Source organism: Athene cunicularia (assembly GCF_003259725.1).
Source record: "Athene cunicularia isolate RWA chromosome 5 unlocalized genomic scaffold, athCun1 chr5_part1, whole genome shotgun sequence".
Taxonomy (NCBI): domain Eukaryota; kingdom Metazoa; phylum Chordata; class Aves; order Strigiformes; family Strigidae; genus Athene; species Athene cunicularia.
The window spans coordinates 40,519,649-40,545,345 of NW_020799101.1; the positions used below are offsets into that span (position 1 = coordinate 40,519,649).

A 25,697-nucleotide genomic window follows, 5' to 3' on the forward strand; every position below is an offset into this window, starting at 1 on the left:
AGAAATGTTTTATGTTCATTCAAGCTTAACGTTAACCTGTGTCTCTCAGTGCCTTATTGGTTCTCTGCTTTGTACCGCTGATCTGCATTCTCCTTGGTGGGCTGATCTCTATCTTGTGATGAGCATTTGTGATTCAGACAGGGAAGCCAGGTTCATCTTTCCTGGAATATTTGCACAATGGACAGGCAGTGTTAGCAGTTGGAAAATTGATATTTTGTTTACTTTGGAAGGTTTTTAACATGTCAGGCTGTATTATAAAATACTCTAGATGATCAGAAATATATAGCGCGTTACAGCAGTTTTGCTGAACAGGCAATATGAACAGAATTGCTTAAAATTACTTTCACAGTACTTGCCTTCCTGGTGCACTAGTCTCAGTTATGAAGATTTCCTTCTCATTTTCACAAGTACTACAATTATCTTTAGAAAGACAGATCTGGAAAAAAATGGAGGGTATTCTCATGGGAAAAACAAAAAACAAAAACAACCCCCCCAAAAAAACAAACAACAAAACCCCCAAAACCCAGGAGAGAACTCAGCTAGACACAGTCTTTTCTATGAAACTCGGCCAATGAGTCTGACCTGGCTGACAGCTGTCATCCCATAAACGTCATTTCCAATCTTGAGAAAGTCAAAGTCAACTCTTTCATAAAGAGCGTGATTCTTGATGGTGAGAAGTTTTGGGATTAATAGGAAGAAAGTTACTGATTGCCCTCTTCTTATACTCCCTTGGTCTAATTCTATTGTCTTTTCTCCTTCCACCAACAGAAGGAAGAAGCTGGATGAGACTCTTGTTTTGCATGAATTTCTACGAGAATATGAAGATCTGCAAGACTGGATCACTCAGCAGAAACAAACGGCCAGCTCTGAAGACTTTGGAAATGATTATGAACACATCTTGGTGAGTTTTTTGAGTAACAAATTGAAAATCAACCAAACCATATGCAGTGAGACTGTAAAAAGATTCTAAGGTTATCCTTGAAAACTTACAAGACAGAGTAAGAAATAAGTATAAATAACTGGGAGACAGGAAGAGAAAATGGTGAAGAGGGGGTGGAAAGGATTGACTCATTATGACAGGCAGACACCATTGCCTAACACTTACATCCTGTTACTGTGGGGGCTGAGCTGCGTGAAACAACTGCATGCTAAAACGTCTGTGCCTTCAGAGAGCAACTCCTTTCTATTTTTAATAACCAGATATTTCAGGGTGGCGTTCATTAATGATTTTTTAGTCACAGAAGCTGATGTATGGACATCCACTATACCTCTTCACATGGCACAGAAACTAATCTAATCTAATAGTGATTTCTGTTGGAAATCAATAGCTATTCAGAATCCTCATTTTTATAATTTTCTTCAAAATACCTTGTGTCTTAAATTTTAAAATTGGACTACATTATTCAGTTGTAATATACGTTTGCATTCATGAAGTGAAAACATATTTTAATAATTGAAATTCATTGCACTTTGAATGTTTGTTTCTATCCCTGGTAATACTGTTTCTGCCTCCCATCAACATCACAAACCTCATGTTTTCCTAATAGTTTGTAGCTTCTCATGGTCTTTGGAGGTAAAATCCAGTCTTTTTTTTTGCAGTTTCTCCATCTCCAAATATGATCAGATTATTATCTGTTGTTTAGCTGTGCTCTGATAGCTGAGCAGATATGTTTGGGAAAAGAGAGCACTCAAAATGCCTTTTTGTTATTGTTTTTCCTTTAAAAGCAACTTTGTGCCAAATATGACACGTTCCGACACCATTTGGAAGCAGCTGGGAAAAGAGTTGTGGCTTGCCAGCAGCTGGCAGACAACCTGCTGAACTGTGGGCATTCTGAGTCCCGGGAAATTCGGCAGAAGCAGAAAGAGCTAAGGTAGGAGACTTTATTAGCTCTACAATGCTTTGTTCTTTCAATTCGAACTGGAGAAGGAGGAAGTAAGAAGGAATTAGAAAAGCATAAGATGTGTCATCCCAGTCCTCCAACTGTGAAATACGTGGTTTTCTCTCTGATACAGAGCTGCTGCCATGCCTCATTTAAAAATAGACTACTATAATGATGACATTATCTGTTGGCTGATTTGGCTTCTTGTAAATTGCATCAGAGGTGCTTTACAAGTAAGGGAGGAGTGAACTTCTTTTGCCCTTTGAAACAGGATCACCTAACTGGAAGGCTAGGAACTTAGTTGCTTCTTTATTGCTTCTGATTTTCCAGTTTGAATCTCATGACTGCTCCGTAGAACTGTGTTAATACATTTTGAGCTTCTTGTGTTTAACTTTGTTCCAAATTGGCCCAGAAGAGAAGCATGAAGGAATAATAGGGTCTGACTCAGTCCTCCAAGTTCTGCATATAAACTCTGAAAAGCATATTGGAGAGGGACACCCTTATATAGGACTATCTATTTAAGTGCCTGGAGCAGACAGAAGGACATGGACAGAGTAGGGTGAGAGACATGCTGCCCCTCAAAGAATTACTCCAACAGAATTTAATGGCAGGAATGAAAAACAAAGAGGAGGTCTTGTTTTCAGTCTTTCTTCAGACTGTTAATCTCCCTTACTACTAGTTTGAATGTTTTACATGGTTCATTTTGTCATGCTCCCTTGTAGGAACTCCTGGGAGGAGCTGTTGGAAATTACCAGATTACGAGGTGAGCGGCTGAGAGATGCTGAGGAGATTCACAAGTGTTATCAAGATCTGACAGATGCTCTGGCCCATATTGAGGTAAAAAATAATGGGAAAGTCTCATATAATGAGAACTTCATTTCAGCTTAATTTATGGAGTATTCTTACAATTCTTAGTGCACTTAGTGATGACTTCTAAAAAAAAAGAAAAAAAAAAAAAATCTCGGTAAGAAACCTGCGTGATTACTCAAAGTGTTAAAAAAACCCCAACACTGGGAAATCCTTAAACACCTGACTGGTCACCTTAGGGGAACCACTGGTGAAACCAGATGCAGCTAGTATTGCTGATCTGTGGGGTTAGCCAAGAATACCAGGACTTGAACTAAAATGAGTCACAGTGCAATGCAAATGATAATATTGTTTGCAGCCATCAGCCCTGAATAAAAAACTGTATACTGCCTCACTGTGGTAGTTCTTTGTACGCCACTGTAGCTTTATGTGCTGAAAAAAAGAACTGTCTTGTGAAAAAGACATTTGTCTGGATTACAGTGACCATTAGCCTAGTTTTTCAGGCAATCATGTGACCTGATGCAAAACACTGGGCCAGAAATCTTTTCCTCTCATTTCAATGCCCAGTACTGGCAATAATTTCAAACAGTCCTAGTGTGAAAACTGTGGTGAGAAGTCCCAATGAAAATCTTCAGACTTCTGTTTTATCTGAGCATCCTGAAGAATTTCACAGAGAAACCACATCCTTGCTTTATTGAGAGGTGTGGTTTCCCTAATGCAGATGTGTACAGGAGGCAGCGATCCAACAAAGCTTTGTTAGGTTACATGCGGTAGACACTCTACTTGCCTGTGCTGGCAGAAGCTGCCTTATTCAACTGTTAATCTGTTTCTTTCCCTGTCATGAACGGAAAATCAAGCATAATATTTTACTGTATACCAGCTGGGGTTTTCAGAACTTCAATGATGAAGTAGTTAATTCCATGGCAGTGAGAAGTGATAGTTCAGAAACACTTCACAGACCAGCTGTTGGTTTATCCCCATGTTGAGTTTGGCCCAGGCAACCAATACACACTTCTTGCATCGCATCTTGTTAATAAGCTTCACTGCTGAGTTTGAGAGCAATTCAGTCATCTTGCCCATCCCTTCCTGTGTATCCTGGTCAGATGTTTACTAAGGAAAGCCATTTCTCATAGGAACATAGTACTAGAAGATCTTCCTTAAGTCACCAACTCCAGTGACATCATATCATAGGCAACTACAACGTGCATCTCCTTTTACAGTGCCTTACCAAGATGTGCTGTTGGTACCCCAAAATAGCCTGTGAATCTGTTAAAAAAATGCACTTTTCCAATGGTTAGAAATATTCTTCTAATTTTCAGCTAAACTAGCCCGGTGCAATTTTCTAATAATTTTATTCTAGCAACAGTGTTGTCTTCCAGCTGAAATGCCTTTTCTTTTTGCGTGCTGTGTTCACAGTGCATGTCTGTGTAACAACTAAATCCCTTCAGAACCTTTGTTGAGCTAAATAAATGTTTGTCTCCTTTTATATGATGGTTTCTCTGTTTCTCTCATCTTTACAGTAATCTTTCTTTGCATGTATGCCATTTTTAACTTCTCTTTCCTGAACATGTATAATGAAATTTTTCTCTAAAGATGGTTCACAGATAGACCACCTGTATCCCAAAGAATAGCCTGAGACTGCTGGCTGTTAGTGCTGCTTTTAAAATTCACTGTGTTTCACTGCAGTAGCTATTCCAGATTGATTCCAAACTCAAAGTCTGTAAGACATTCTCCTGCATTGTCTGATCAAGGGAAGACTTGAACCTTCATCTCTCACAGTCCAGTTAGGTAGCTTAATAAGATAATTACAAGTGAGTTACTAGGACAGAGTTTTCTGGCTTCCTTTTACTTATCATAGCTGAGTAACCCAGAATGTCCTTAACTGTGCAGTATGAATTGCATTACACAAAATGACTAAAGACGGCTTGTAGTGTGATTTGCTTGGAAGTAGAAGTAACAAAGCTTTCTTTGATTTCTTTCTTCTAGGAGAAGTCCAAAAGTATTCCAGATGATGTTGCTAAGGACGTGAGAGGTGTGCAAACTCAGCTCCGGAACCATGTGGCCCTGGAGCATGAGCTCTCTGGGAATGAGCAGCAGGTAATGAAAGCAATTTGTGGTCTTTAATGTGTAGCCAAAATTCAAGTTTCCAAGACAATCATAGTAATAATTTGGTATTTTAAACAAAATTGTTACAGGCGCTCTCTGAGAGCCTGGAAATCTTCAAGGATCTTCCTTAGTCTTCTGCTTTTTTTAATATGTTCAAGGTTTGATGGCAACAATAAAGGAGGTCATTTTAAACCTTACAGATAAGGGACATATTATAATAAATACTGACTATTGAAGTGATTCTCAGGGATATTTTTGATCACTGTTTGAAATGTATGATTATGCCAGCCTTTATAATGTGTTTACTGCCTTCTTCAAAGTGTCCAGAGGTGATTACAAGGAAAAATCCAGAATCTGTTCTATGTGCAGAGAAACTGTATATTGATTGAACACAAAATGCATGTATTGAGAGAATTGTAGAAGGAAGGATGGGGAAGCAGTCTGGCATTTTCAACAAGTTTAAAGGGATAGGAATTGGACTGTGAGAAAGAATTATAGGGCTCATTATACAAACTTGTGAAAAATTTTAGCTCATGAGAACAGCTGTTGTTTAGAAAGCTTCCTTGTGTATAGGAGACTGGCTTAGCTTCAACTAGACCAGTAAAACCAGTATGACTTTTCATCCCTCTGTTTAGTAAATGGAATGATATAGTTAACACAGCATGCATTATACTGAGATTACTGAAGTAATTATCCCAATATCACTTATCAGTGGCCTCATATCTTAGCCTTATGGCAAATAACACTAGAATTGATCCCACCAGCTGCTTTTTACTTTTAAAGTATGAGATATGCATGAAAAGAATGTAGTCACAGTTAATCTATATGGTCACTGTAGAAAACAAGGTATGGTTAGGTATTGTCTTACTCGTGTAATAAATAGTATAGTAAAAGCAAGAAGCCAAATCTGCTTGCCTATTTGAAAAAAACACTGTTGTGATGAGCCTTAGCAAACACTGGATGTCACTGTTATTCCATAGGACTGAAATTAGGGAAGCTTTTATTTAGCATGAGTAAAGTTAGGTCAGAAAATGTTGCTCAAATTGTAGTTTCGTGTACAATTAACATAGCCCTTATCATAACTTTTCTGATACTAGCTGGATCTCTATGATTCTCTTTCCTACCCTCCTCTTTTGTCCCTATGTATAGCTGCAGGAGCTGATCCACTCTGCAGATCGTGTGCTGACCCGCTGCTCAAAGAAGCAGGTGGAAAAGCTGAAAGCAAAGCAGCAGGCAATAGTGACCAACTGGAAGGCTCTGAAGTCTAAAGTGGAACTGCGCAAGAAACTTCTGGAACAAGCATACAAGCTTTACCAGTTTCAGGCACATGTAAGCACCTTCTGTCTTCTGTCCACTGGTACACAGGGGAAAGCTGCCTTCAGCGTGTGTGTATCATAGGTGTACTTCCAAGCTGCAAAGGCTGATGTAAAAGGCTGCAGGTGCTATCTGTGTTATTAATCAAGTATTTAAGTACTTGTAGCTATTTAGAAAGATGTTAGAGGATAAGGATCTTTTACCTTCTGTAGGAAGGAAAGCTGGTATCCAACTGTGTATGGGATAATTGATATTCGTCAGAAGCTCTTATCACTTCAGAGGAGTAGCAGTAGTCTTTCCAAAGACTCTAATTCCCACTGAGTAAGAGTGATAAAAATAGATGTTAGACTTCTATTTATAATGGATAAATGTTTGTTCTCTCTCCCAGGGCATGCAATATCCCTCTGTTAACTTACTTCATGGAATGTATCATATACAACTACTGGTCTTTGCAGTAACCTCTCAAGTTGCTTAAACACAATGACATGCATATATCAGCATAATATCATCATCTGCAATGCACAGTAGCTCTGTCTCCAAAGAACTCAGTAGGACACTGAGCTGTGATTTGCCACAGAATACTCTGCAAATGTCAGTAGTCTTACTTGAGCTACACCACCACAAATTAGTAGATTATTGCTGCAAGTACTGCAGTAGCAAGTATGAAAACAGCAAGGGTGCCCCCTTTTATCATGGAGGAAGTTGCTAATATAGATTTCTAGAATACCTTTACAGTTTTTTGTATTCTTAAGTTATTCCAGGTGTAACTTCAGTGTCAATTAAAGATACCTCTGGTAGTTCACATGCTGTTCCTACCTTTGCTTGGAAGCAGAGAATATCCAGAGTGTGCTCACCTGGAAAAAACTTTCTCACAAGTATTTTTTAAGGTTGTGAGCTGGGATCAAGACCACAACAGAATGTACATGATGCTTTTGTGTTAGCATGAGAGGCTTCTGCACATTAGGCTAATCCACTTCAAGTCTCTTTAAAGTGTTCAAACCAGCACTACCTGCCATATTTCATCCACAAATATGTTGTACAGTTAAAGAATGTTTATGGCACTTTGGTTCTTATGGGTTTGGTTGTTTTTTTTAATTTAAGAATCCTTTACCTTGTGCAGAACTCTTGTTAGGAAAATAAAAGGAATTAGAATATGACTTAAGGAAAATTAGAATGACTCTGCTGATGTAGATGAAAGGTTCATTTGTTCACTGTCTTTCTGGCAGTATCTAGGAATGATAGTAAGAACAAGGCAAACTTTTTCTGGTATGTATTGGTCTAACATAGATTATTGAAACATTTAACCTGGGGACATCTTCATCAGGAGATGGATCTTGATGTCACTCAAAGTTCACTTTGATATTGATTTGTTTCACAACTTATGTCATAAATTTAGTTGACTTCAGATAGAAAATGTCCTGTTAGTGGGGGTGCTTTTTCCATTTTATTGCTGGAACCATGCAAAATACCTTTGGTTTGAATTTTGTCTGAAATCTGTGATCTGAATGGCAAACCTAATAGCCCATTTCTTATTCTGGCAGTTTGTCCTTTCATCTGAAATGGTAAATTTACAAGCAATGAACACCTTAAAAAGATATGAATCTGACAGTGCTTAATAGAGGGCTGCACAGTGCTTTCTTAACATCATAAAACAAAATGACAAAGCCAGGTGACTGTATTCTCAGTGGCAGGAGTAGATGGGATTATGTCTCAGGCATCTCCCCGTCTCTTTGATGTCAGTCTGCTCACAAGAAGCGTTCTTGATCCTCTCAATTTTCATCTCCTTTCCTGACAATAATTCTTGAAGAAGTGAAGAGCTGGTTCCACAAATTCAGTAAGCTCCTCTTTCTGCCCAGATGGGACAAGACAGGATTATACAGCCACATCTAATGAATGTAACAATCTCAAGCAGCCCTAGTGTACATTAAGAAGCTTTGCTGCAGAACATCCCCAAAATTGTTGAGCACAAAGACACAACTTTGCTCCCTTTCCTCTTTCAGCTGCACCAAGATGTCCACAAACTTAATTTTAGTCACAGCTGTTCAGTGTACTTTCTTCATTAGTATTGTTCATATGCAGTCCATGGGGCTTTTTCATTATGAAATTGTACACAGATCTGAAGTGAAACAAAACCAAATCGGCCTTTTTATGAAAGGAGAATTCTGCACAATGCATCTCCTTAAATCCCATCAAGTATGACTTTAGGGCAGAGATGACCCTAACTGACAACACACAGTAACAGCAGAGGGCTCCAAGTCTTCCAAGAAACTCTTTCAAGGAAGAAGAATTTAGACATAGACTCAAAGGATTTCTGCATGATCTGAGGTTCTCATTCTGAAGTTTGTGCTAGGATCTGCATGGTCGCTGTCTGACTCTGCTTAGGAGTTTCCTGCAGACTAATGCCTAGTCTATCCTTAAATATTGCTGACAGTGGCAGTCCTATAACCTCTTACTGGCTCTTGACTTGCTCCATTGCATTAAATATCCTATGATTTTTTTTTCCTAATGCTTAGCTTAAAATCTCAGGGAGTCTTAGATATTTGTAGTGCCAAGTGCAATGTCAGTGTCTACAGTGACATCCAGCCGTGTGTGAATTAGTTCTGTGAATCACAATGACACCAACACATGTGCACTACTTGGGTCCTTTTAGAGTCATTTAGTAGCTGTGTTCACTGGCTTTAAGAGAATAGTGTCTTGGCTTTAAAGCCTAAACTCTTATCATGCCAAACTGTCCAATTTCAATTTTGTGGTGCTTTACTGAAAATAGTTTTTCCTGGCTGGATGGTTCACAAGCCAGCTTTGAGCTGTACAAAATTTTGATTATAGGGATAAAGTGATGGGTAAAATGGAACAGGCAAGAAGCTATTTCCATTACATAGTTTCCTTCAGCAGAAAAGCCAGCAGCCATTCACAAGAGAAACCTTCTCATCAGCAAAAAAAGCATTTTTCATCAGTGGTTACTATGCACAACAGTTTTTTAAAATACACTTAAAAACTAAAAGACCATTTACTACCTCAGAATTGAATCAACTAATCCAAGCACAAACTATAATAAAACTTAGTTAATCATCCCACATAATCTTTACAGTTTCTCGCAGTCCTATTTTTTACCAGCTCTCACATAAGAGCAAACATCTATTACAGATTGAAATGAGATGCCTAAAGTAAACGGACTGGTGAAGATGCAAATTCAAATGCAGAAAAAGACATGCAAAAAATGTTGAATTATTTTTACTTGCATAAGTTTCTTCAGTCACAGTCAGAAAATAATTCTCAGAGATTTTTGAAATTTCTTGCTCATAATTGCCTCAGCTGAATGCTTCAGACACTTTAAAATATTGTAAACATGTTTATCTATTCATCGGATTTTGAAAGTCAACTAGCATTACATTCTTGTTCCTGCCAGAACTGTTTCTGTGCCCATCTCAGTCATACAGTTCCACAAATCAAGAGCTGAATCTGCATACCTGATATACTTAAGCATTTTTTTCTGACCTGTGAATTGCCTTTTTTCCAGCTCTAATAGAGTGGGTGCATTTGTTTGTCACCTGAATATTCTCACTCTCATTTTAGTATATGTGTACAACTTAAGTTTTGAATAGACTTGTATTATAGTCAAACCTAAGTCATGGAAAAGTAGATTATATTATTTATCCTCTGTGAAGGAATAACACCAGAAAACATTTTTGGAATGATGGAGTAAAGGGCAATAAGTGATATCATGTTGCCATTGATGTGATATGACACAGTTTGATTATAATATTATAAATCATGTATGATTTAACACACTGTATAGAAGTTCCTGCAGTCATATTACCCACCCTTGTTAAAATTAATAAAGTACTCTAAACCTTAATGAAATATTTTCTTTCTTGTCTGTGATTTTTATCACCTGCTATTCACTTAAAGTTGAACATTCAGCCTGTGATTTTCCTGCCTGATAACCCAAGCTTGAGCTATAACCTCAACTTTTGCATTTTCTCTGATTCCAGGTATGGGACTATTTCTCATGGACAGCAGAAATAATAAGGGAAATGAGAGCCAAGGAGACTATTCGGGACATATCTACTAGCAGCTTGAGACTTACCCAGCATCAACAACTACTGGCAGAAATTGAAGCACGAGAAGAGAAGTATAGTCATGTGGTGCAGTTAGGACAGTCAGTCTTGCAAGATGGGGAAACAGGATCAAAAGAGGTAACTGAAACTCATTTTTGTTCAGTCACACACATTCAGCTACTCAACACTAGTGTAACTATCATTCTATACTGTATCACACTGTAAGCATACAAATGCGTGTGTACACTCGCACATTATCCATATGCATAATCTACATTTGCCTCAGTGTGTTACCTAGCTTGGGCACAAAACATCTGTTCCATTTCCTACCTCAGCAGTAGCTGAGGGCTGGCATCTCCTGAGGGCCCACTGCAGCAAAGCTGAGCTCATTTGAGAAGTTTGCTATGTTCTGAACAATGGAGACAATTCTACCCACTTCCCAAACTGGGTTTTCACACAAATACTATGCTTCATATTACAGTGGTATATCCACACCAGACCAGGCTGGGCAAAACCACTGTTAACCAAATAATGAAAACACTCAAACATATCAGAGAGTTGAAAGATTAATTGAAACATTTTCTGTAGTAATGAATTATGCTGGTATATTTAACTCCCCGGCAATGAAAGATGGAAATCAAAATGTCAGTTTACTCAGGACAAATAGCTTCTAAGATTCACACAGCATTATTTCTTTTCCAGTGCCTACTAATTTACTTCTCTCTGAACAATTCATTAACATATCTCTCAAATATCTTCAGAAAATTGTGGAGTTCATGCGAACTACTGTCCCATCTGACCAAGCTATTTCCTGAAAATTTGTTGACTATTGCAGTGTATCACTATAGTAACTAGAAATCTTCCTGACTGTTAAGTCCTTCACCAGTAGAAAAATGTAGGAAAAAATAATTTATAGAAGACCTGTGAAGATACAGAATTTGGAAGCTGAAATTACATGAGATCTAACATTGAGGCATATATTCACTGATTCGGAGAATACGCTGTGTTGATAACTTATTTAAATATCTGTCCTATCCCAATTTGAAGTGCTGTAATTGCACTGTTATGACTAAAGATAATGGAGAATTAGGATTTGATTCTAGAAGGTATCCCTGAGAAACAGTTACCTTTCTGTACTCTTTGCTTGGGCTGCTGTGTATGCTGTAAGAAGCACTCCTCCATTCCTGAAATAAGGCACCTTTGATTATCTCTCTGCTCAAATATAAGTTCTAGAACTTGTTCTACTTTTTTCTGTTTGATAATTTTGTTGTGATTTAAGGGGTTTATCCAACACTGCGCTTAATCCTTTCTCCTCCCACCTTACCCTGGTCCAGGGGGTATAAAGACCAGCATTAGTTTTTCATTGGAAATTGTGTTCAGATTCAGCAGAAGCTACAGGCTCTGTTGGAAGAGAAGGAAAATGTGTACAATGAATGGAAAGAGAAGAAGGAGTGGCTGGAGAAAATACACCAAGAACAAATGTTCTACAAGGATTGGGATCATCTGGACATGCTCCTGAACTCGCAGGAGGTGAGTGAATTATAAACTTGAAATAAGCAGTTAAACTCTTCAAGCCTTTGAACCCTTACAAACTAAAAGGGGCACTACTGTTCACCTACAACTTAAAATCCTTGGGTCTGTGTATAAACAAGGCATTCTTTTTGTTGTTATTATTTGCATGTGGTATTACTTGGAGACAGTAGCAGAGTACAAGACCCCTGCTTTGTTATGGAGCTTAGGGTGAAACCAGAAGCAAAAAGATGATTCTTTTGCCTGAAAGGTAATTTACTGCAAATTGATATGAGCTAACAGATGAGAGTCACAACAGAAGAGGGAGACAACAGTCCAGTCTTAGTTTGCTTTACAAACAGGTCTCAGCATACCAACTGCTTAACCACCGGCAAATTGTTTTGTAGGCTTCAGAGAGAAGGGAAATTGTAAAGCAGGTTGGAAGGACGACAGAGAGATTATTTTGCAGGTGTTGCTCAAAACCTCACCCCAGGCTGAGGGTTAGTGCTGGGGAAATGCAACTAGTAGAAAATGGATCATCCAGGGAAAGGAATTGATTTCTTAGTTCTGCAAGGGAGATGATAACAGTGCGGAGAACAACTATGAAAGAATTTGATTGTAAGGAATATTTGTTTGTTTGCAGTGGAGAAAGAAGAGCTAGTTAAAAAAAGCCCTCTCAGGAAAAGATAGGGCTGATACAGTTAATACAAAGAGACAGAAGGATGTTCTTATCATCATTTTGCAGCTCTTGAAATAGATTTGTTTCATCAATATTAAATTATCTTTTGTCTCTCTCGCACTTCCCTGGATTCATGGAATTATTTAAAGAGGTTCCAGCTTTAGGTCTGATATTTGGTATTACAAAACTGAGTGCAGAATTTATATGTCTTTTCTAGTCACTGTGCAAATTCATAGATTGATGGATTGTTTTAACTGTGCTAAGGCTTGGCATGCAAACCACATCAATGGGTGGGTTTAAGGCTGCCAAGCTGAAGGGTTGAAGAAAAGCTGAAGGAGGTTGTACCTCTGGTCATTTCTTATTAAGAAAAAATAATTCTTAATTCTCAGAGACCACTGGCAGCATAATACAATGGCTCTCAGCTTATGCTGAGTTCTGTTTTCTACCAGTGCTTTGCCACCGGCACTAAATCTTTTGGAAAACCGACTCTGAGCTGTGCCATATGGTAATACTTAACTGTTTGGGACACATGGACTTGGAGCCTTCTGCTACTCATTCCCTGACGGAAATGTGTATCTTCATAATTCCCTACAATTTGGACCCTTGGCAATTATGACCTGCATTCTGAGTTTGTACCAAAGCATGAAACTGAGAGTTTCACCTAGGTTCAGGTTTCTGGTGTAAAATATTACATAGTTCTGCCCATTAAAAACTTGTTTAATTAGCAAATGGCCCAATTTGCATTGTATCTCTCTCAATTCTCTACCAAGCAATGCTACATAATTGCTAACCTCGTGCATGGGTAGCATAATCAGGGCAAGTGTAAACTCTACAAAACTTTGGCCACTGTATTCTTTCTTTTTTCATGAAATGGAGATCAGCCAACATGCACAGGCACGGTGACTACAGCATCTGCTCTGCTGTATACTGGAGATGTAAACGCATAGGAAGCTACTGTGGATTAGTGTCTCTTCTTGCCCCTCAGTCATGAGTCCTGATTGCAGAAGACTATATTACTCTTACATGAAAAGGGTTGTACCTGGTGTTTTCAGTGTGCCCCCAATCCATTCTGTACAGGTAAAGTGTACTTCATATTACTTATTTATTTAGATGAATTTACCATTGCCATGTGCAGTGATGTAGACTGCCATGGAAGGGACGGGTTTTCATCACAGACTGGGTAAATTCTCTTGGTAGGATCAGTCACAGTGCCTGTCTCCTACTGCAAGTTTCTTCAGTCAAAGCAAAGCCTGAGAATGAGGACTGAGACCTTGAAGACCATGAAGAGCAGTTCTATTATCAGAATCTTTCTCTCGTATTTTCTCTATGAATTTCCAAGTAGCCTGGTATTCAGTTGCTCTCACTGTGACTAATGTTCAGAAAGCAGAACAGTAAAGCATAGCTACTTGGCTGTCCCTCTCAGAACCCCTTCACCCAGATGACATTTTACAGTCAGGAAGAATAAGAGAATAAGGAGAGGGGAATGATAACAAGTTGGTCTTATCCATGCAGGTATAGAGAATGAGGGAGCAACAGTCATATGCTCTTACATTCCCTCCACCACTCTCTGCATCTGATATTTTTTTTTTAAAAAAAAAGCACTCAGGTTGAAAAGAACACTCTAGCTGTAGAAAAAAAAATCATAAACTTATTTTTTCTCATTTTTTGCTTATATTTAATCCTCAGAAGATTACAACTGATTGAAGAACTCTTCCTTTTGTGAGAGATCTGTGCATGTAAAGAATTGCAGTTGCATACTTACAGAGTTGCTGTCATAAAATAGAAAAGTAGTCACAATGGTGTGACTGTATAGACAAATGCCCATGATATCGCAGTCAGTGACCAAGTATCTACCTGCAAGATACCAGGGAAATTACAGGATGCCATGGATTTCTAAATTAGTAATCTGGATATCAGTCAGCCATATGTTTCCTTCTTCACTGACACAGTCCCTACCATCACCAAGCTACCACAACACCTAGAAGAAACTGTTATGAATTAGTGCTCAAATTCAATCCAGGAAATGTATAAGTGCAGTTAGGTGGGAAGAAGAGATGCTGAATTTGTTCATATCCAAGAATGCAAACAAACAGATCCTCAGTGATCAGTGAACATTCAGGATGAATTTCAACTCTCAGTACTCTGGATGCACCAATTAGGCCAGTACTATGAACAGCTTTCCTTTCGGAAATTACTAGCTTTCCTCCATCATAATAACTCATTTCTGTATTGTCCATTCTTGTCATCTTGGTTTTAACCCATACTGAGCAAAGTACACAAAGAAGAGGCAGCTTGCCTCAAAGCTAAAGAGTAGTAGTGAAAGCACATCTCAGCTGTACTTTACAAATTCCAGTGCCACTTGCTCATTTAAAATCATATTTTGTTGTCTTTAAGTCAGTTTTACTGATTTGAGATCTGGCAATGTCGGTGATCACTTCGGTGTCAAGAGCAGTGTCAGTTCACATAGAGTGATGCAGGTTTAGGCTATTGTGCTGCTGAGAAGACAGAGACTATATGTATTCACATACAAAATAAGATGTATCTTTGAAGAATTTATGGGATTAAATCAATAATGAAAGCAAATAATTGCAAGAAGAGACTCACTTGCTGCTGTTTATGGAAGATCAGGAAGGAATTTACCTTCTACTGGATTTTAGTCCTTCCTTGATAGAAGTGCATTAGCCTGGCCCTGAATAGAAACAGCAACATTGTTGTGATTCCTCTACAGGTGGAATTCCTGTATTCCCAGAATATCCCCCATTGCTTTTATTCTCACATCTCGAAGTGTCATCATTCCTCAAATGGGATATTGTTGTGCTGCAGGACTCCCATCTAAATGAGGGAGAAAGAGCAAGAACCACTAGGCTGTCTTTTGCAGCTGCCACCATCTGCCTTATGGATCAGTGTATACAATTTGACAGTGAACTGAGGTACCTTAGTTACTATTTGTATTTTATTTCTCTGCATTTGAAGAACAAGTGCAAGAAGATTCTATTTCTTTTGGATGGGATTCTGTTAGTACTATATGGAGTTAAAATGTGGCTGTGTAGTGACACAGACTGCTCCCTAGGGAGACAAGCAGGATGGTAGGAAAGCAGTCCTTTTACATGTGTTTTCAAAAAGTATTCAGCCAAGGCATCAATTGAAGACTCTCAAACCACTTTCCCAGTGGGAATTTTTTCATTTGCTGCTTTCAGAAAGGACAAAAGCAAACACACATTCAAAATGGATTCCTATTGGGCAAACAAATATAAGCAATCTCTCCACCCCTTGTGTTTCTTCTGACTTTTGTGTTTGATGTGAAGCTCTGGCATGTGCATTTCACTTTGCACATCTGCAGAATACGTGTGTAAGAAAGCAGCTTCTGCCATCCCATGATTTTTCAATCTATTTTTCCTGGTACTTCATATGCTTTAGTCCAAGTCTTTCCCCCAGCAGCAGGGAACAGAGGCAGGAAGAAGGCAACAGAGGAGTGTTTTAAACTCAGAACTACTACTGAGAGCTGCTCTCTCATTCGCTGTCTGTGCCAGTGTGACAGGTTTGACTTTACGCCAGCATCTTATATTACATCCAAATTACTTAAACCTTCGAAGGATTTCTGCAGAATTTAGTCTAGGATTGTTCTATGCTAAAGAAAATAGAGCACATGTGGAGAAAATTAGGCAAATGTCTATCTTGAATTTTTTTTTTTTTTTTTTTTTGCTGTAGGAAACTTTCCTAAGACCTGCAAACTGAGATCTTGCCATAAGGAGTACAGACAAGCAACAGCTGAAAAAGAGAAAGAAGAAAAAAAATTTTTTGCTTTGAGCAGAAGCAGTGTCCAGTACACTCTGCTCCGCTCTAACCTTTTCACAGCAGCAGATGCACTGCTCAGGTTAGCTGCTTTCTTTTTTTTTTTTCTTCACAGATGAAATAACAGCGAGTTTGCAGGCTGTCTCTGGCAGGCGTTTTTGGCTCCTTCCTACTCTGTCTGCAGTCTCACTGTCAGAACACTCGGGGAGCAGAGCCTCATGCTCTGTAATTTATCTTTCTGCCCATCCCACACTCATATCACTTTGCAGACGTGACAGGCAGTGGTAGCAGTATTAGAAGAGCTGTGCGTTTTTATTTTGAATGTGGATTTTTTTAGTTTATACATTTTTTACTGGAGCATGTTTATTCATCTCTCATTCCTTTGCTTCAGAGGAAGAATGGAAATTTCCAGTGCCAAAGGAAAAAGGATTAGGAGTTGGTTTTAAAAACAGGGGGAAAGACAAGCTTCTGTGGCTTTGATTTTTGCATCATTTAGGACTAAACTTCAGAATGTCATGCAGGGACCATCGCTGCAAACTTTCATCTGCAACCTATGTCTCCACTGTGGAAATGATGCTGTCTTCCAGCAGAATGACCCCACCTCCTCCTTTTGAATCTGCTGTGCGGGACAGGCCTTTTCTAAAGATGCCAGCATCAGCATGGCATCCTCCCACTGGTCAATCAGTTGCCGAGTTTGCTCCAGGAAATGCCAGCTCACCACCAAGCAGTGTGTCTTCTGGAGCTTACTGTTCAAGGCTAGATGTCGTCCTGGAACACACAGACCGGAGAAAAGGTTTTGGGAGCACTAGTCGCTGTGTCAGTCCTTCTGATGAGACATCCAGGTGTTCCAGTCTTCCCAGGGACCCTCAGGGCCATGGATATGAGGGTTCTGGCACTTGGTCAACATCTGCATCTTACAAGCAATATTCAGAAAGAGAAAAAAATGCTCATCATATTTCTCCTGAAAAAAACAGTCCCTTGAAGCTTGCTGTATCTTTGCCCACTGATGTCCTTTCCTGCAAAGCTATGCCAAGCTGGACATCTCGCCTAGACGTTGATCTGTCTGCTATTCCTGCTGTTCCTACACTCCACAGCAAAAATCTGCATGCATCCCTGGAACCTTGTGATTCTCTCCCACCCCAACAAGGCTGTAGCCAGTGCAATGCCCAAATGCCAGACCTCCATGCTTCAGTGAAGCTCTACATTTCAACTTGCAGCTTGATGATAAAGCCTTTTCGAGCAGATTCCCATGGAAGCAGTCATGCTCATTCAAGTCTGCTCATGCCACAATTAGAAAAGGTGCCTGAAACTCCAGCTGGTCTCCCAACAGGATCCCAGAAACCAAAACAAGGCTTTGCTTCAGGTGGGTCGCCAGCCCTTCAAATCACAAGATTTCATGTGACTTCCTCTAAGTATCCTGGTCTTCCCCAGCAGACTGTCCCCAGAGATATGTGGCTGTCCCCAGCTGTGCTGACTGGAAGAGAAAATTCAACTAGTGGGAATGAGGTCACAAGCAAGGATTTAAATCCAGAGCTGATTGTCTTTCAGAACCACCCTTCATCTATGCCAGAGTTTAGGAAGACTCCACGTGATCGTCTAACACCTGCTCACCACAAGGTTTCCAAAATCACCCTGATACTTGCCACCCCTTGGACTGCTATGCCTATTCAGGTGGTGAGAGAATTTAGAAGAAGCCCAAGTCCAACAATCTTTATCAAAACACATGATTCAGATATAGCTGGTACACCCTTTCACCCTGTGGAGATTGGGGCTGGCCTCTCTCTATCAGTGAATCCAGTTTGCTGCACAGGATTGCTTCCTAGCCATTGGGCAAGATCTGGTCTGAGATCTTCCCAGGAAACATGCACTCTGAAAAGTGTATGCCCTGACAACATTTTGACAAACATACCAGCTCACACCACGTCTTCAACTCACAGAGACACGGAGGGTGCATGGTGTCCATCTATTGCTGTCAACATTGCATCCTTTGGATCTGGAAGGAGAGTCGTGAAGATTTCCATTCCATTCTAGGAACATTTGCAAACGAAAGTTCTAAGTTGTGTTAATCAAACCACATGGATTTCTTTTTGTATGTTTCCTGCCATGTTCTCACCCCTAGAGATGACTTCTGGGACAATCGGAAAACTACTTGTGTTCTGCTGTCACTGAGGCTGCAGCTATAGCTTGATCTATCCTAAGTGAAGCTGAGCACTCTGATCTGATCAAGCACTTAAATGTTTCTTTTTAACCATTAGAGTACTATTGTCAACATGACAATGCTTAATACTATGCATGTGCATATTGGGCCATAGTGCTCACCACTTTGAAGGTTCAAGACTTCAGAGCCAGGAACTGGTTTTCTTCTCTGCTAGTTGGGCTGGGACCTGGGACAAATCCTCAGTGTAGTTTTTCTTAGGTTTTTCTGTTTAACTGTCTTCATTTTCTTATTTGTCAGATTATGCTATATTTCTAAATGGTTAATTCCTGGTTTTGTAACTTTTAAAAGTAATACTTGTTTCCAAACCCAAAATATTTAAGTGTGTAGGAAAAAAATCACTTTTTTTTCCCCTTAGAAAAAGAGAGGCACCACCCTTTCCTGAGGGAAATGAAGGGAATTTAGTCTCCATAGCATCTCAAATCTGGACATCCCAGCAAAGTTTTTAGCAGTGAAACTACGGAGCGTTTAAGAGGAATTTAGTCTGCCTTCAGAAAAATGTTTCATACGTAAATATTTTAATGATGATGTTGTATAGACATAGGATTCTGGTCTAACACCTACTACTTACAGGATAGGGTTTGAGCTGGTGGGTTTTGAAGAAGGAGGGGATAGCTGAGAGGAAGAGATCATACCAGTTATGAGAAAACAAATACTGACTGCTCTCTGTTTTTCACATATACACTTCTTATATCAGATAATTATATTGTTATGCCAATGAGACAGCATACAGTGGGAGAGGGGAAGGAAATGTTAAATACATTTAACATTAGAATTTCACATCTAGATTGTGAGATCAGAGGCCAATACAGTGATGTAAGTATGATAGAAAAGGTGTATGTATTTTTTTTTATAAACAACTTCACTGTGTTTTATTCCACTTATGTTTATAGTATGATACCTTATAACTTTTACTGAAATGAAACAATAGTACAACATATTTGTGAACCATATATAATCATGGTATTAAGCACATTTATTTACTTTACTAAAACAAATTTAATTTTTTTCATGAAATCTTTTTTGTATTTACTTTTATTGGGAGTAAGTAAAATCAAACCTTGTTATCCATCTGGGCAGAGAGTTTGGACTTGATTATGTGCTTTAAGTGAAGGCATTTACAACTGGGTGTAATTCTCGCTTTTAGTACGTGCTTAGAACGGAAAGATTTTCAGTGGAATTTCAGCAATCTTAGCAGCAAGCCCAAGGCAGGCAGTGGGGGGCAAAATCTTTGCTATACTGTGAAGAGTAGAAGCAGAAGGGAGTGGATTTGCAAAAATACTTAAAATAGTTTAAATTCTAGTAAAATAAAAATGACACTTCTTGGAAGACAAATTTCTTTTGGGGCTGTGTCAGTTTCCAGTGTGTATAAATGTGCAGTTGTGGCATCCAAAGAGCATAGTTATCCTAATGACTAAAATGTTTCATTCAGTATTTCTCCAAAAGCTAGAGTTGGCATGTACTGTCACATGTGTGTATATAGTACTATTTTATTTAAAAGGAACAATTTTAAATGTTTTTAGTTGGACTTCACATTTAGTTCTGCATTAACTTTTCTGTAAGAGGTCTTACGACAGTGTGGCTGAATTCATGCAATGAGCTCAGAAATAGTGAAAAAAATCCATTTAAGAAGAGTTAAGACCTCCCTTTCTGTGCTTTGCATTGTTAATGACTTGGCTATTTGTTACATGCTCCATTTCAAATCTCCAAAAGGGCCAAGTCCATTTTGGGGTTTTAAGCGTCTTTGCAAGTCTTCACTTAAAAATGGGTCCATGATACAGCAAGTGGTGAAATCTTTGGTGTTTTTTGTGGCTAAGCATTAAATTCCTGATGATGGGCCATGATTCATAACAGAAACAAACTTGGAAAGGAAGTTTATACCTGCTGTGTGCTGTGGGAGACCCTGGTAGATTACCTGAGGAGAACTATGCAGTGTTTTGTATTTGAAATCAACACGTCCCATTCAGAGCAGGAGTTTGGAGACCTGTCTAAAAATATGCCAAAAAAGTGATGTAATTGGCCACAGGCCAGCATTGTGGTGTGGAAGCCAGTTTCCATTCTGCTTTCAGATTCGTGTACAAATGCTTAAATGATTCTAGCAATAACTGTAATAAGATTTCTGTTTAAAAGACAAATGGAAAGTTTTTACCTCAGCAGCTCTCCAAGTTAGTGCTACTGGGGCTGCTTTCTTTTAAGTGTGTTGCCATTGCCTGTCCTGTAATGTACGTACACAGTTTTCTTTTGCAAAAGTTTTCTTTTTGTGCACCAGTGTTCTTTCTCAGTATTAAAACCTGGGTTCCCAAGAGCATTTGCATGGGCTTCTCCTTGGAGGACCTAGTCCAAAGCTTTCAGAAGTCAAGAGAACTTCTTCCCACTGCTGTAACAGCTAAAGGAATGGGGCTTTGAATGCTTGGTCTTATTTGTGTATTTTCAGTGGGAGCAAGGCACTGAGCACTCCAGTAGCAGCTGCTTGTGACTCACCATCCCACAGCCCTGCTCTCAAATGTGTCTGTTCTCTTTTTCCTAAGAAAGTATCCCTCTTTCCTAGTAGATGTCCCTTGCCTTTTCTTCTGCCACAGATATGTAAGCAGAAAAACTAATGGCTAACCGTGTCTCCAGGTCTCACAGAGTTTGTAGTTTCACTGTTAACAGTTACTAAAGGTCCTGGAGTGATATGTGGAAAATTATGGGAATTTTCTGTTTCCTCAGGTAAATCTTTTTTGACCAAAAATGGTACATAATCCATAAAATATGACAGAGAAGCTACAATGCTTTTAAAGCAGCATTTAAAACACCAAAATAGAGGTGCAGCATGGCTATATGTTTGTGTATCCTGAACAGGAGTTAGATTCAGCCAATAAGTTTTTATTTTGGTGTTAGTAACAGCAATGTAAATATGGACAGTAATTATAAGTGGTTTAATAAAGCATTACAGTAGACAGACATCTTCCTCCACAAAAGCAAAACAAATCCAAAAACACTCTAAGAAAAAAAAAAAAGTCTGTCATAATTTCATATACTTGATGAGTAGGATAGATCAAAGGATTAAAATTTGAATGACAGAATATCTACCTTCTGGTGGGGTTGTATTTAACATACAGAGGCATAACAGAGGCGTTAATGTTTTTCTTTAAGCATCCTGGTGATTTATGGGCCAGACTTACTAAAAACTTGGGTCTGTTGTACAGTGGCTTTCTCCTCTTCTTGGCAGTGATTAGTGTTGGGTTTTATTCACCTTTCTTCTCAAACTCAGCATGGATTAGTATAGAGCAGTCTGAACATCTGTCCTGGGCACTATATTCTTCTACGCATTTGTCTGTATAGGCAAAATATTCCTCTCTAACTCCCAAAAAATTAATGACAAAGGCCAAGTCAGGCTGCCAGTCGTCTTAGCCACAGCTGCCAAGGAGGGCTGAGTGGTGGCGGCAGTAACAAGATCCATCCATCAGCTGGAGATCAAGGCAACAAAGAGAGGTAATGAATGGAAACTGGGGTCTGTCCCGGAGGACTGGGGCAGGGCTCAGGCTTCCCTCAATGCAGGGCTGGGGCCAGGACTGAGCCTCAGAGAGACCCTCAGGTGGGAGCAGGGGATTCGTCCAGGGGACAGTCTGGGCTGACAGAGCCTGCTAGTGGACTCAGACTCTGACAAGTAGGTATGGATTGGATGCCCCTGCACATAACATATGGCTGGGAAACCATCTCCTTCAGAAGATGCTTTGTGCGGTTAAAGTCATCCAATACTTCTGTGCACACAATGAAGATCATTACTGGTTTTCTACAGTAGCTGCCTAAGAATACCTTTTCTCTCCTCTAAAAAACACCCTGTAAGACAGGACTATAATATTTTGCAAAGCAAAAGATATCTCTCTAGATTTTATTTTACCTGTGCACATCTGTGGTTTTAAGGTACAGATTTACCTATATTCTTTACCAGCCCTCTTCTGAAACTATTAGTGGTTGTGTTGTTTCACCGATTATATTCTGTTTCTTTCCTGCCTCAGTTCTTTCACACTACAACACTGATCTCAAATTCTTCCATTGCTGCTAATTGCACTTCACCCACGTAGAGTTACTGGTTGGAATTTCTCATCCTTTTCTAAATATGTACAATTTTATGAGCTCACTAAATGGATTACACAGTGCTATGTCCCAGCCGATAAATTGAGCAGTGTGAACTCCAACAGTCTGTCCAGTCATATTCACTCCACTGTGAATTGTGGAGTGACATTGTCCACAGGTATTTTTTGCTCATGTTTCATCAGAGCCTCTGATTGGGGTTTTTGTCCTGCTGTTGTCTCGTCATTGAATAAGGGAAGAAACTGTGAGCAATTAAATCCCCTGGAAAATAATAAATTCCTACTGGCCTGCAGAAAAGCTTTGTTGGTTGCTGATAATAGATAACTACATTGTTTCTTCCTTTGCATTTGTCAAAACTGAACATAACGGAATGCATGAGAGAAGTAACTGGGCAGTCAGCTTTTTTAATATCAGAAACAAGTCATGAAACACTGTGATGCCTTAATGTATGTGGATTAGTTAGAAAAGGTCCTCACAGTGTTAAAAGCAAGTAGTGCAGAGGTCAGTTTCCTTAAAACTGCATTTTTTATTTTAGACTAAGGTCTTTCTGCATCAGACACTGACAGGACAGACAGTAAATAAAATTAATACAGGCAAGTTGGAAAGATGGCCTGAAAAAATAAAAGATGTAATGTACTTGGTACAGGTGCAAGCTATGACATTTTTCAGGGATAATCAGCTGCACAAATACAGGATGGGGACAAGCTGGTCTGATAGCAGTTCTTCTGAAAAGTTTCTGGAAGCTTATAGTAGGTTGCAAGGTGAATTTGAGTTCATGGTATTGTGTAAAAGATAAGCACCATACACAGATGTATGCAGATTAATCTTAAAAGGCGGACATAAGCTCTCTGCTTTCTTCACTACCTTCACTCTGGCAGCCTTATTGCTTACTGACATTTATTGCATCAAGTATTAGGAACACCATTTCAAAATAAGTGGAAATAGAGAAGACCAAGAAGAAAGCAATAAGAATAATCAAGACGACAGAACCTTTGTAAAATGACTGATCAGATCAGGGTGGTTTTAGCCTAGAGAAGATAGAAATCACAGCATGCACAAAGCCTACAAACATGTACAAGGCTGAAATAAATGTAAAAGGAATTATTTCCTTAGTGTGAAAAATAAGGCAGTATGTAATGAGGTCAAGACTTAGCGATGTATTTTCAGGCTAAATATTTGGAAAATCTTGCTAATGGTAAAGGTGATGAAGCACTGGAATAAATTGCCCCGGGAGGCTGCAGAGTGTCTGTTATTGGAAGTCTTCTAAGAAGGAGTCATACAGACATCTGTCAGACTCAGCAGTGTAGATCTTGTTTTGGATTATAAGGATGACTTAGACCTCTGGAATTCACTGCCAGCCTTGTGACTTAGTGATTCTGATAAGCAGTGATAGGTTACTTTCCTTAGTGGGACCTGTTAATGCTTCTCTTTCTTCCTCAAGACCATGAAGCCCTACTATTTAATTTCCAATTTCAGTTTCCTCTTGTTTCCTTTTTTCCTCTCAAGTATACTCTCAGCTGCAGAATTAATACCTCTTCTCACATTTATGAATCAGATTTATGTGATACCTAATCCACTGAGAAAAATATTTAACTTTTTTTTTTTTATAGATTTATTTGAAAAGCAGTGACCTCGGAAGCTCTGTAGATGAAGTAGAACAACTGATAAGGAAACATGAGGCTTTCGAAAAGCTTCTGGCATCACAGGATGAGAAGGTACAAAAATTGACAACTAATATTCTATCAACACATGAGCTAGAATGATTATTTTTAAAATTTCTTTTAATATGGCAACACATTAAATTGCTGACAGGTGTGATATGCCTGATATGCTTGAACCAAAAAGAAAATGGGGAAGCTTAGTGAAATAAGAGGCAGTGCAGTGGAGAACAAGTGTTAAATGCTCCATGCCCGAGTCCTGCCTGTATTGTCTTGCAATAGACAGGAAAACTGCTTAGTAAGTTGAATAGTGGGACTCACTAGAGGAAGTATTTCAAGCAGGCCATATTGTATGTTATGGATATCAGAAGTTTCTTCCTTTTTCATAAAAAAACCCCAGTAGCTTTTACAGCAAGTAAAATACAGTAGGTCAGAGGGAATGACTTGTCTAATTATTTAAATATACATTTGGTATGCAGTGTCTGTACCAAATTGTCTAGGCTCTTTGCACCTTTGGAATAGATGCTGAATTGCTCACCTGTGTGTAAAGGAATCTGCCTGGCTGGTGGCCACTGCTGGAATTCATCCAGGCTAGGGCTAAACTCAAACCTGGGGCTGTGCCTGGGTTCCTCAGAAGGAATGAGCTCCCAGAGCCTGTGTCAGCTCCCTGCCAGACTGATTGCTCATGTTGAGAGCTACCTTCCAACACCTGATTTCCACAAAGCAATAAAACCTGAGCACTCATGGGTGTCAGGCTTACTCCATTATTCCTTGTGCTGGATGATCAGTGGCATAGGGACTTCTGAAGCTACAGCTTTAATTCATTTGAGTAGCCAGAGACCAATGACAAGGACATCATCAATGTAACAGTACAGGATGAGGGTGGGGAGAATGCTGGTTACCTTGTCCCTGCTATTCTTGGTTCATTCCAGAAAAAAGGAGGATCTTTTAGGTATGGAAAGGAGCCTGGATTTTGTTTCTTTCACACCATAAAAGTAATTTCATATTTGTTGCCTCCTCAGATGATGTCTCTTCAAGAACAGGCAAGCAGGCTAGAAAAGATTGGTGGACTGGAAGGGCTAAAGATCCAGCAGAAACTGAACTCCATTCACGAGAGGAAGCAGCAGATCAAGGATCTATCCCAGAGTAGGAGAGAGAAGCTGCAGACCGCCCTTCTTCTGGCACTTTTCTACCAGAACTTGGAAGAGGTAAGAGTGTTTTAGACTAGGATGGGGATGGAAGGCAGAGGAGATGCCTGTCGGATGAAGTGTTCACCCTTGCCAGAGATTAGGTGCATTGATAATCTACTCCGGTATGGCAACTCCTGCCACAGTCATGCAACAGGCGTGCTTCAGTGCTGTTACTATACCACTGTTGTAGCATTGTGCCCATTACAGCTGCTTTACACATCAGGAGCTCTGTTAAAATAAAACTAATGAAAGGAAGACTGCCAGCTACTACCTTATGTTTCCTTTGGTAGGAAAGAAAAGATATTTTAAATCAGAATGAATACAGAGTGGAAAGCATTATGACAAGGGTGCCAAGCTTTGCTTGTGGGTGTTCACTGAAGGCCTTCAGAACAGTGCTGTAACTTAGCATAGC

At 39.4% G+C, this 25,697-nt stretch overlaps 1 protein-coding gene across 2 annotated transcripts in view; it reads left to right on the forward strand.

Annotated features, from left to right (window-relative positions):
- The window catches only part of SPTBN5 (spectrin beta, non-erythrocytic 5), a 90,033-nt gene that overhangs the window by 22,987 nt on the left and 41,349 nt on the right, over positions 1–25,697 (forward strand). Inside the window, exons 23-31 of one of the 2 annotated variants that reach the window (XM_026849776.1) lie at positions 769–901; positions 1,726–1,871; positions 2,603–2,717; positions 4,674–4,784; positions 5,943–6,122; positions 10,100–10,303; positions 11,546–11,695; positions 24,048–24,152; positions 25,118–25,303. In XM_026849776.1, the coding sequence (XP_026705577.1) occupies positions 769–901; positions 1,726–1,871; positions 2,603–2,717; positions 4,674–4,784; positions 5,943–6,122; positions 10,100–10,303; positions 11,546–11,695; positions 24,048–24,152; positions 25,118–25,303 (1,330 nt within the window). The remainder of the gene's footprint in view (positions 1–768; positions 902–1,725; positions 1,872–2,602; positions 2,718–4,673; positions 4,785–5,942; positions 6,123–10,099; positions 10,304–11,545; positions 11,696–24,047; positions 24,153–25,117; positions 25,304–25,697) is intronic. The other variant, XM_026849777.1, reaches the window with a different exon arrangement.